General features: G+C 35.7%; 1 protein-coding gene across 1 annotated transcript in view; it reads left to right on the forward strand.

The window, feature by feature from the left end:
- Positions 1-11,762: 11,762 nt before the first annotated feature.
- Positions 11,763-13,161, forward strand: part of LOC149207051 (uncharacterized) — a 110,676-nt gene continuing 109,277 nt past the window's right edge. The window contains exon 1 of the mRNA XM_089397899.1: positions 11,763-12,195. Within this exon, the coding sequence (XP_089254025.1) occupies positions 11,763-12,195 (433 nt within the window). The remainder of the gene's footprint in view (positions 12,196-13,161) is intronic.

Raw genomic sequence — 13,161 nt, forward strand, 5'->3', positions numbered from 1 at the left:
ACAAGTTGGTGATGATGTTACATTCAAATGCTCCCGTAATACCTGTGTTTTAACTTGTCAGGCCCGCTGAGGTTCAGTGGATGTTGGTTTTGTAGTGTTGGATGTTGTAACTGAATGAAGGGTCTGGATGTTTTTTTTTGTTTTTTCCATAGAGTATTAGATCAAGATTCATGTTCGGGTGTTACTTCTAAGCATTATAGACTACTCCATTGTTAATTTTTATGGCACATCAAACTTTCTGAAGCCTCCTACTCAAGCTTTGACTGAAAAATATCTAAAATATCTTTGAGGAGAAGTTATTTATCTTCATGGCTCATCAAACTTTCTGAAGTCTCCTACTCTCACTTTGACTGAAAAAATATCTATGAGGAGAAGTTATTTTTTTTACAAGAATAATAGCAAGGGGATTGATTAAAGAATAATACCCCAAGCACTATTGTTCGAAGGTTTGGCCATCAACAATAATATTGAGAACCTCCAAAGAGAACTAGAAATCTCAAGTTTTCTTATCAACAACATTAATCCCACTAGGGAACATATATCAGAAATATGGAATCTCTCAAGGTAACAATGGAAACTCTTATTTGGAAGGTTTACAAGTATAATGAAAGAATCAAGAAATTAGAATACCAGTTTGGAGGTTGGTTTTAAGGTCTGCAACACTTTGGATACCTTGGCATATCCCATGATTGGCATTTCACTCGACATCAATACTACTTTTCTCTTCCTTGTCCTACACATAAACAAATGGCACCTGAGAGAGCAACGATTACCATTGCTAACGCCTAGAATCAAATTCCTATAACAGCAGCTCAAGGCCTGATCATAGGAGAAAATAAGGAGTTAAAGCTGGGAAGAGCCCACTAACAATCCATAGCCACACAGCCACCCATCTAAACAAGCAGAAAATTGCTTGGCTTTCTTGGCTACCAGTCAGTCATGCTCTCTGGAAGCTTGGAAAACCCATTTTTGGTTCTTCAATTTTATATAAGATGTCTAAAAAAAACTGTAGGTTTTTTTCTCTATTTAGAAATATAGACAAGCTAACAAAGAAAACTGTAAGCATTCAGTTGAGCTCTACCAATTCAAATCTATAGATTTAATTTTGTTTATGTATTGAAATTTTCCAAAAACAGAAAAAAGATCCAGTAATTATCAATGATACAAGCCAAAAGTCAAAAAGTACTTAAAATAGCTACAACGTTAAACTTGAATCTTTACAGTTTTGGACATTTAAAAATCTAGATAAGCTCTTCCTCGTTTTAGTTTAAAATGTTTTTAATCATTTTTTTAGTGTTTGGTCATTTAAAAAGTTGGATAAACTCTTCCTCACTTTAGTTTAAAGTTTCACCCAGTGACACGACTATTCCATATCTTTCGCCTTGCGTCTTTGGTTATAAGAAAATTTATGCTAACAAAACTGATACTTTCTTGCTTCTCTCCTTTTATAATAAATGTATTCCAAAAGAGGTGATACTTGGTGCAGCAAAATTATACCAAAAATTTGTCCCAAATTAGATGACCTTGCTTCTCTCTCTAAAATAAAAATTTACTCAAATAAGGTGACCTTGCTTCTCTAGGTGCAATAAGTTTTATTCCAAATAAGTGAATTTTGAGATCACATCCATGAAAAATTGTTAGTGTTTAGCTTAAATTTTCATCACGTTTATATACAATGTGAAGGGAAGCCATTTCCGTTTAAGGCAGAGAAATCTCAGGCTGTCCTTGCGCCTTTGAGAAAAGTAAAATAAGGTAAACAAGATCAAAAGAATGGCTTAGCTTAGTAATTGCTTCACCAATAATGAATAAATGGTTGATTGATTCATTGCACGAATCTAACTAAATTATTTTTCCATGAACCAGAGATTTTGCATTTCCAGTTTTTTTAAACTTAACATTTTAGATATATAACTTTTGAGTTGCAATGAGAAGATATCTGACACTGGAAATTGGATCTAAACTTTGTACCCAGTTGCTCCCAATAGACATCTCCTAGAAAATCACCTTAACAAGTGACAAACTCCTTTTGTCAACAACTTCTTAGGATCAAAGTCCTCTACTTGATTGGGAACAAAAAAATGAAGCACTTTGTAGCAGGGCACAAGCTGAACAATTTTTTTCTTGGTATGTCTGTACCCTAATCTGTGCAAATATTCACTTATAGAGCATTGTTCAAGTTTAGAAGGTTGAAATGAAAGTGGTAGACTTGTGCAGCAAGGAGACCCCTAATTACTCCGTTTTCCTCTATCCCAATGCTTAGAATCAAGGCACAAACTTTGGATTTTTTGGTTGTTCAACAAAGAAGGACATGGGAAGAATGGCATCACAGTTAGCCTCCCCTGCTTCGACAACACACTCACAAGTTCCTTCAACTAGTTCTCATTGTTTTGAAGCCAAGAAACCCCCCAACCCAAAAAAGGGAAAGATGGACGAGTAGCAGGGATGGAGCGTAGTGGAGTAAAATTCAAATGGAGTTGGCGCGGTTAATGCATTAGCAGAGTTGGCGCAGTGAGAGGGTGAATTTAATGCTGGGAGCTAGCGTTAGATGTGATGGAGACGGAGGTAACAGAGGATCATTCTAGCCAGGTGATCGAAACGGAAGTGAGGAGAAGTGGAGGGGTGGATGGCCAGAATAATGTACTTATTGGATGACTGGAATCTCCAAAAAGTCACATTATAGATTACTCCATTTAAAATGATTATTTAAAATGACATATGTAATTTAAAAAGATTTATTAATGGTATGTGAGAGATATATTTTTATTTTTACATTATATTTTTAAGGGGTTGAGATCATTTAGGTTTTTGTGCGACTTAACCACATATGATAGATTTTACACTATTAATGAATGAATGATATTCAAAATAATAAGATGTTTGTAATACTAATAAATATAAAATTTCCGGTATTACAAACTAAAGTATAATAGAAATTTATGATAGGACCTCTATACCCAAGTCTAATAATAAGATTTTTATAAGACCATATCCACAAACTATAAAAAGCCAAATGTAAACTATTAATAATTATTTCTATGTTGCAATACAAATAATATTAATTTACATAATTTAAAAATGCATTTAATTACAATTTAAAATTAATCTAATTATAACATTTTAAAATTTTAAATCTTTGTATTTTTATTGTGTTCTACTTTAATTTAGCTATATTTAAATTAAGCCGCAGGACTAGCTACAATGGAGACAATTTATCTTGTGTATTTTAATTGCTACAATGAAAACAATTTATCTTGTGTATTTTAATTTCAGGTTACGAAAAAAAATTAAAAAATTGCATTGTCTCATGAAGATACATATAAACTATATTTTATTAGGTCCTTTCACACTTACTATATTTATTTCCGTTTCTTAGACTACATTTTATTGTCTTTTCGCACTTACTATATTTATTTCTTATCATATTTATTTCAAGTTCCTATTTTTATTGGTTTTTATCATTTTCACCATCGTAAATTGATTTATTATCATTATTTAAGAAAATTTGTTTAATGATTTATATTATTTAAGAAAAAAATTGAAATCACTAAATGATAATTGGTAAATAGATATGGTTGGGCATTAGTTTTTGGATTGTATATATATATATATGGATAAATGACGAACTTTATATTATTTCAGTGAGACATGTAATATATTTTTCATGGATTCTCTGCCATGTCTATTTAATTTGCTAAATGTGATCTGCTCATTCAACTTGTCCTGACGATGAACCACACTGGATGGTTCGAAACGCGTCGACATAAGTTTTTCTATGTGATTTTGGCCGAAGATTCTTCAATAATATATTTTTCAATTTACCAAAGTATAATTTTATCAAATCATTTTTCTATTTTATGGTTATTATTTTATTGGTATTTATCTATCACCTCATTGCCTATCAATTTGTACGTGTTGTCAATTTGTACAATAATATTGAACCAAGACGCTTATTCTACAACTAAATATAAGGGATGCGTAAGTTTGTCTCTTGATTGTGTTAGTTTGTCTCTCCGTCCTTTCCCCTTTAAAATAAAAATTATGTTCGAAATAGAAAAATAATGTCAATTATAATTAAAAAAATGAATATTTTGTGAAGTAAAAAAATGTGCGATTATGTTGTTTAAATCTTATACTTTTCAAATTTATTTTAACCATAAATTTAAATAAACTATTTGATGATCTATGTTAACTAATTTATGTCGATATCAACTTCATATATATCTATATAGAGAAAAAATTTGTTAAAATAAAATATTTTATCGTATATCAAAGAATATTCAATGTGGGTTATCAATAAAATATTTTAATACAAATTAATATTCACATATACTTAAAAATATATTAATAATAAAAAATCATTTTAATTTGTGTGATAAAATGTTTTAATGTACATGTTATGTATATATCATGAAAAAAATAAGTTCTTATGGTTAAAATGTTTATTTGGTTCTATATATTCTATATTTATTATTCACAAATACAATTTAAACAATGAAAAATATCACATTGTATTTTGCACTTTAAAGAAAAGATAAAAATCACACTTTGAATTAAATGAGGAGTTGCAGCTCACAGGTGTGTACGGCACCTAGGAGACTACACTCAAACAAAGAGGAGACTCTCACTCTCGTTCACTCTGCATTACATCAAATGAATATTACAATATTAAATACATCACTAAAAAAGAGGTAGTTGTAAACAACCTCCTAAAATCTAGGAACTAATCCTAAACTAAGGAGATATGTTACAACCATATAACCATTTCTCCATTATTTTTAACTCCCCCCCTAATGGAGAAAGGGTTATTCTGCACTCCTAACATCCCTCTAAATAACTCAAACTTTACTCGCCCTAGAGGCTTAGTAAAAATATCAGCTAAATTATCACAAGTATTAGAATACTCCACACATATTTCTTTTGACTGTATCTTTTCTCGAACAAAATGAAACTGAGTGTCAATATGTTTAGTATTTTTATGGAAAACTGGATTGTATGCAAGATTTATTGTGCTCTGGTTGTCAGTTTTGATGCTAGTTGCTTCTTTCTGTCCTTCGCCTGCATCACTAAGCAATCTCCTCAACCAGATAGCTTCACATGTAGCTGCACACAAGGCCTGGTACTCAGCTTCACATGATGATAATGCTACAGTACTTTGCTTTTTGCTACTCCACGAAATAACCCCGGATCCAATACTAAATGCGTAACCTGTGATTGACCTTCGGTCATCCAGGTTACCTGCCCAATCAGAATCTGAATAACCTGCTAAAGTAACATCAGAAATGTCAGTGTATAAAATACCATAATTACAAGTACCACTAAGGTACCTCAACACACATTTTGCCGCAATCCAGTGATTTTCAAGTGGTTTGGACATAAATTGGCTCAGCACACTAACAGAGTATTCCAGATCAGGTCTAGTTGTCCTGAGATATATCAAACTTCCCACTAGTTGTCTATACGAAGTTGCATCCACCTGTTTTGTGCCATCATCACTGCTTAACTTGAGATTTTGCTGCAATGGTGTTGCTGTTGTTTTACACTATTCCATTCTGAATCTTTCCAACAGGGTTTTGGCATACTTTCCTTGAGTTAGAAAAGTTTGACCAGAATCTTTCCACACCTCCAAACCTAGCCAATAATGAAGATCTCCAAGGTCTTTCATTTCAAATACCTATGACATTTGCTGCTTGATTTCTTTGATCAAATTATTTGCATTTCTTGTTATAATCATGTCATCCACATACAAAGAAATCAAAATGGTTTGCCTCTGTTTATTTATCTTGGTATACAGGTTTGGGTCGTTGAGGCTCCTATGAAAACCACGCTGTATAAAAAATGAATCAAATTTCTCATACCATGACCTGGGTGCTTGTTTCAAACCATAAAGTTCCTTATGCAATTTACACACTAAATGCTCCTGCCCCTTTTTCACAAAACCAGGAGGCTGTACTAAATAAATTTCTTCCTTTAATTCTCCATTCAGAAATTCAAACTTAACATCTAGCTGGTGTAGCTTCCATTTATGTTTTGTTGCTAAAGATATTAGCATTCTAATTGTATTTAGTTTAGCTACAGGGGCAAAGGTGTCATCGAAATCTATGCCTTCTTGCTGTGAATAACCCTTTGCTACCAGTCTAGCTTTGAATTTTTCTACACTCCCATCTGCATTTATCTTTGGTTTATACAACCACTTACAACCTATAGGGGTTTTTCCTTCAGGCAACTCAACTAAATCCCAAGTATGATTTCTATATATTGATTCAATTTCCTCATGCATTGCAGCTCTCCATTGATCTTATTTACTTGGTTCTTCATAATTTGAAGGTTCTACAATGTTTAAAATTTTGGACATTAAAGCATAGCCTTTCAATGTTTCAGGTAGTCTAGTCTTCCTACCTAATCTTCTAGGTAGAGGACTTACCTCAACTCTATCTGTTTCAGCACTTTCCGGGCCTGCATCATCACTTATTACACTATCTGCTGCTACTTCTTCCTGTTTCTGCTCCTGCTCCTGCTCTTCATCTTCGTCACTGTTCATCTCTATCAACAATGGAATGTGGTTGTCACTATTAGAGTCTTCTTTTCCATCTTCAGTCTGTTCATGAAAAATAACATCTTTGCTTGCAAAAACTTTATGAGTCACAGGATTATATAACTTGTATGCCTTATACTCTGTGCCATATCCTACAAATATACATTTCAAGGCTTTGGGGTCTAACTTCTTTCTATCTGCTTTTGGTATATGAGCATAAGCTTTAGATCCAAATATTCTTAGATGACTAACTGCTGGTTTGAGTCCAAACAATGCTTCAAAGGGGGCTTTGAAGCCTAGACATTTAGTAGGACTCCTATTCTTTAAATAAACAGCAGTATTAATGGCTTCTGCCCAAAGACCATTTGATATACCTTTACCTTGAAGCATACTTCTCGCGCACTCCATAAGAGTTCTGTTCTTGTGTTTTGCTACTCCATTCTGCTGTGGAGTGTGTGGCACTGTAAATTGCTGCATAATCCCATGCTGCTTGCAGAAGTTCATGAACTTTCCTAACCTGTATTCCCCCCTTGGTATGAGCGAAGAATCTTTATCCTCTTTCCAGTTTGGTTCTCTATCATAGATTTGAATTCTTTAAAGTACCAAAAGGCTTGACTCTTTTTACTTAAAAAATATACCCATGAAAACCTAGTGCAGTCATCTATAAACAACAGAAAATAATATGCACCTCCTAAGGACCTAGTTTGCATAGGTCCACAAATATCTGTATGCACTAGTTCTAGGATGTATCTTTCCTTTCTGTTGACATGCAAAGGGAATTCTTCTCTATGCATTTTCCCTACTGCACATCCATCACATTCCAGCTTGACATTATGAAAAACAGGGAGTCCATCGACCATACCTTTCTTCTGAAGTAAGATGAGGTCTTGCAGATTGAGATGTCCAAATCTCTGATGCCAGAGATTTTCGACTGATGATCCAGCTGCAACCATTGCTTGTCGTGGCATACTCTTTGCATCCAATCTCTACAAATTCCCCACGCGCACTCCTGTTGCAACTGTTTCCATATGGCTATCCTTAATGACACAACCATTCTTAAAGAATTACACCTGCATGTCCTGGTCTGTAATCATTGATACAAAGATCAAGTTTTTCTTAATTCCTGGAACATATAATACATTTTTAAGATGTTTAATTTCGCCACTAGGTAGCTTCACAGGAATATCTCCACTTCCTTTGATCTCATACCCACTGTCATCTCCTAGATAAATTTTTGATCCACATGCAGATTCTTCAAGAAATTCAAAACAGTCCTTCTTACTGGTCATGTGTGAGGATGCGCCAGAGTCGACATACCATATGTCGTCCTCATCTCCCTTTGATGCTGAAAGAGCACAATCGACTGTGAATAGTCGAATATCATGGTTGTGGTCCTCCTCTTCTCCAGCAAAACAGCCCTGATGTTTCCTTTGTTTGCCTTTTCTTTCATCCGCCTGCCTCTTATAGCATTCTTTAATCTGATGACCAGGTTTCCCACAATAAAAACATCTCTTAACATAATTATCAGTCATACCTCTGAATGGTCTCCTTTGAAAAGAGCTGGCCCCCTTCTGCTGCTGCTGCTGCGATTGTTGGTGCTGATGTTGGTGCTCGTGCTGGTGCTGGTGCTGCTTTCCTCTGTACTGTCACCTCTTCGCCATCAGAGCTAGGTCATTGCTCTGAGTTTTCAGATTCTGTCTTCGCTCCTCCTCCTGGAGAAGAATCGCTGTCAGCTCATCAAATGAAGGGGATTTCTCCCTCGCTGACAGTCCTATGATGAATGTCTGATATTCATCAGTCATTCTGTTCAATGTGAGTGTAACTAGATCTGAGTCGGACACCTTTTCTCCAATAGCTCCCAATTTGTCTCTCAGATCCTTGACTCTGGCCATGAATCCACCAACGGACTCATTCTCATCCATCTTCAATGCAAACAACTTTCCCTTAAGTGCCAGAACACGATTTGTATTCTAAGTCTCATACAGGCTCTTGATCGTTGTCCATATATCAACGACTGACTTGGAATCTCTGGTGTGTGGGATAATATTGTCCTTAACGGACATCTTCAGTATAAATTTTGCTTTCGTTTCTCTTTTATCCCAGTCTTGTTCTTGCGTCGTTTTTCCAGATTTCAGCTCATTTCCCTCAACAATCGCCCATGCATTTACGCTCTCCAGCAAAGTTTGCATTTTGAATTTCTAGTTGGAGAAATTCATTCCATCGAGTTTGCCAGACTCGTGGAGGTATGATTCTATACTGTTGTTCATTTTCGCCCAACTGAACACCCTAATCGAACACCACCGGGCAAGTCCGATCTGCTACCACCGAACAGATCAGGAACTTCACTGTGCCACCACCGGGCAAGTCCAATCTGCTGCCACCGAACAGATCAGGTACTTCACTATGCCACCACCGGGCAAAACCGATCTGCTACCACCGAACAGATCAACAAGCAAGCTCCAACACGCCACCACCGGGCAAAGGCGATCTGATTCCACCGAACAGATCAAGGAGCTGCACTGCGCCACCAGCGGGCAAAAACCGATCTGCTTCCACTGAGCAGATCACAGAGCTCTGATTCGCCACCACTGAGCAGGTCCGATCTGCTACCTCCGAGCAGATCACGAAACCCCAATTCGCCACCACTGGGTAGGTCCGATCCAAGCGGATCAAGGAACCTCAATTCGCCACCACCGGGCAAATCAAATCTACTGCCACCGAGCAGAAATCTCCACGTGCCACCACCGGGTAACTCCAATCTGCAAAAAATTGCAGATTTCCAGAGAGAAAGAGGTTGGCTCTATGGCGCTCTGAACAGCTACAAATCTGCAGCAATTGCAGAAAAGAAAAATTCACGATGTCCATGGAAATTGGCACACTTAGCAGCCACGGATCCGCGCCAATTCAGTTATAATTTCGTTGGCGCGCTTATCAGCCCCAAACCCGCGCCAATGGGCGCTTCTGTTCTTTAAAAAATCGTGCCTTTCTATTTTGTTCTAGATTGGCGCAACTATCTTCAAAAAAACCGCGCCAATTGCTCAACCCTTTTTTCGGCTCAAAGATGATCAGTCATCTGAGACCCTTCTCTCCAAGTGTTACTGCAGTTCCACTTGATCACACAGACACATTTACATGCACTCCGACCACTACAGAAATGTAACTAATGATACATCCCTAAAAAAAAATGAGGCTATCTCTACCCTAAGCTCTGATACCAAGATAAAAATCACACTTTGAATTAAATGAAGGAGTTGCAGCTCACAGGTGTGTACGGCACCTCGGAGACTGCACTCAAACAAAGAGGAGACTCTTACTCTCGTTCACTCTGCATTACATCATGAATATTACAATATTAAATACATCACTGAAAAATAGGTAATTGTAAACAACCTCCTAAACTCTAGGAACTAATCCTAAACTAAGGAGATACCTTATAACCATATAACCATTTCTCCATTATTTTTAACTAGAAATTTGCACATCAAGAAATTATTTGATCCTTCTAGACTCATGTTAGATCCATATTTAAAATAGATCTATGTTGATTAACCAATGTCTTGATTATTTGATACCTCTGGTCTCATGTTAGACCCGTATTTAAAATAAATCTATGCTAATTAACCAATATTTGGATTAATTAAACCTATTAATAGGAAGGAAAAATGAATGTTAATTAATGGCCTTTGTTTAAAATACCAAATTCATTTAGTGAGTGCTACAATGGCCATAGTGTGTACAAAATTTTATAATGAGGAAAAATATGGGATATCTTTCGTCAGAGTAATTACTTTATAAAATCCCATGTCAATCGGTGGTGATGTCTACCACTTAAATCTGGGTATCTTTTCTCATTATGATTGGCAATCAATTAATTGCTAGCATGCATTACGGTAGCCTTGCACTTGTGGCTACTCATGCTATTTGACATGTCTTCCCTTTGACGATAACTAAATGTAAAATGTGAAGAAGTTGGTGGGTCAAGTCCACCTAAACGCATTCCATGGCATCTACATCACATAACATATGAGATTGATAAAGATGATAGATAAAATTGGTGACGCCACAATGCCATGGTGCTAGACCACATTTATTGATAAAGACGATAGATAAAATTGGTGACGCCACAATGCCATGGTGGTAGACCACATTTATTTTGAATCTTCTACGACACTTTGCCATTAGATTTTTTCTAAACTTCCATTATGTTTTCGGAAACACAGAAAATTCCTAGTTATCTTTGTATTCGACCTCTCTATCTGACACAATATAGTAAACACAGGAACCCTTAACAGACGCCAACTAGTATTTTCCAGCACGGCAATTAGCATTTCCCAGGCCTATTAATACTAATCGGTGGGCATATATAGCCCGATCGCCTGTGGCCTGGGAACGATAGGCATATACAACCCGACCATATTAATAGGCCTGTGGCTTAGGAAATAAGCTTTGGCTTAACAAACTCACAGGATAAAGTGAACACATCATCATGACAGACAATCGAGAGCACGCATAGGATGATGGTGTCAAAGCAATGTGTCATTGATGACAATCTTGCGAACCATATCCATCATCCATTTTGTTAGTTCACTTTCAATGGTGTGACACTATCCACCTATACAGTATTTAATGTGAAAGTTAATTCATCAACCTATATATTGTATGGTGTAGAATTAAATGCTATACAACAAGAGAGATTAGACTCACCTTATCCATTGAGCCACTCAAAATTCATGGTATGCCATTACGGTGATTTGTCATTATTTAGTTATTTAAACTAACAACCATTTGCTATATAACATTCAATATTGCGTAGTCAAAAGGATCATGTGTAAATGTTAAACCTTTAAAACAATATAGTTAATTTTAAAAATTTAAATAATCAGATTTGATTTGGATTTTAAATTCAAATATTACAGATAGCTTTAAAATGAGACAAGGCTTGCACCATTTGCCACGTTGGAGTTATAATGGTTGCGGACCCTTCAAGACAAAGTCAACGGCCTACTACGTTGGCATGATTGATAGCGTGTACTCCACGTTGATTAGGAGCGAAAGACTTCAGGCCATGTTTATTAATTTTAACAATCCAAACCTACTTTATGCCATACGCAGAGTATTCTTTTTTGAAATCTTTTTAATTTAGATCGATTGATCTGTAGCGAGATCTATGGATCCCAACTTCCACTTAAAATTGCATGGATCGAACTCTTACCAAGGATTTGATCATACCATGATGCAGCGTTTCTTTGTGCAGGTTACCACGTCAGCTGAATTGATGGCAAGCGAAGAACAAGTGAAACCCCTAGAGGAAGTTGTGAAGGTTACCGAGATTGAACCCATGATTGAAGGGCCTACTGAAGAAGAAGCTCTTGCCTGCAATCCCACACAAGAGGTTCCCGCGGCCGAGAAAAAAGTAGATGAAAGCCCCCCCATCGTAGAGAAATCTGTAGAGGAAATAACTGTAATGCCGCATGCCTCGAAGCCTGAAGCAGAATCGACCCCGGTGAAATTCGACGAAGTGTCAGAATTCAACGATTCCACCAAAATCCCCGCACAAGCCCAACCTGCAAAAAGAGAGATTGTTGGTCAACCATCCGCCGAGGGCGTGGGCATTGAAGAAAAATCTGAAGGAGCTCCCACCGAAGAGAAGGCCGAGGTTGAGGGTAAGTCTGAAGAATAGGTTAATAGGTATGGAAGGCAAATAAATAGATCTGTGAATGTGCCAATGGTGGGTGTAATAATATGGACCATATTCAGTTTGGTGGTTCGTTCCAATTTAACTCATGGTCTCTTCTACTATTAGTTGAACAGGTTAAACGATCCTGTCTGCCTTTCTCTCACATGTTCAAAGTTAAGTTTGTACAGCCGTTTCAAAATATTGGTACCAAACGTTGTATGACTCGTATTTTTTTGGTTAAGCTCAGATGACATATTTTGCAGCAGTATCATGTTTGATATTCCACCATCTCGATTTTAGGCTTCGACCAAATAAATTAAATTAAATGTAGTATTATAAGTAAGAAAATATAAAAGTAATAATATAAGTATGGGATCAAATTCGATAGAGGGGTTAGTTCATAACGTGGAAGGTGGAAGGCTGAGTAAATTTTACACATAAAGTATAGATTATTTTTCATAGAATAAATCATAAATAAAATTTCACATATAAATATTTTCAATATTTTCAATTTTAATGAATGAATGTGTATAAATATTTCTAATTTTAATAAATGAATGTGTGTGTTTTCTTTTAAAAAGTTTAAAGCTTTAAGTCAAGAGTTAGTTGGAGTAGGTATGTTTCAGTAGATTTTAATAGTAAAAAAATATTGTAGATAAGTGGGTTTCTGGTCTATTAATGAAGAAGAGTTTGGTGTTTTATTTAATTATGACTTTTACACTTAAAATTTAGTTATTTCTTATTTTTAAAATTAGGAATAAAAATATTTTTTAAAATTATAAAATTATTATGATTAAGATATTTATTTTAATTACAAGATTATTATAATTAGCTAATTAACCCATCTAATTAGGCCAATATTTTGGAAAAAGAAAAAACATGACTCGATTTTAAGAAATATCATTCAATTGTGTATTATCTTTTAACTTTAATTAACATTCCATAAGGGTGC

This window comes from Pinus tabuliformis, chromosome 1_2 (assembly GCF_031772625.1).
Source record: "Pinus tabuliformis cultivar Carrire ecotype Pingquan chromosome 1_2, CPIR1, whole genome shotgun sequence".
Classification (NCBI taxonomy): Eukaryota; Viridiplantae; Streptophyta; class Pinopsida; order Pinales; family Pinaceae; genus Pinus; species Pinus tabuliformis.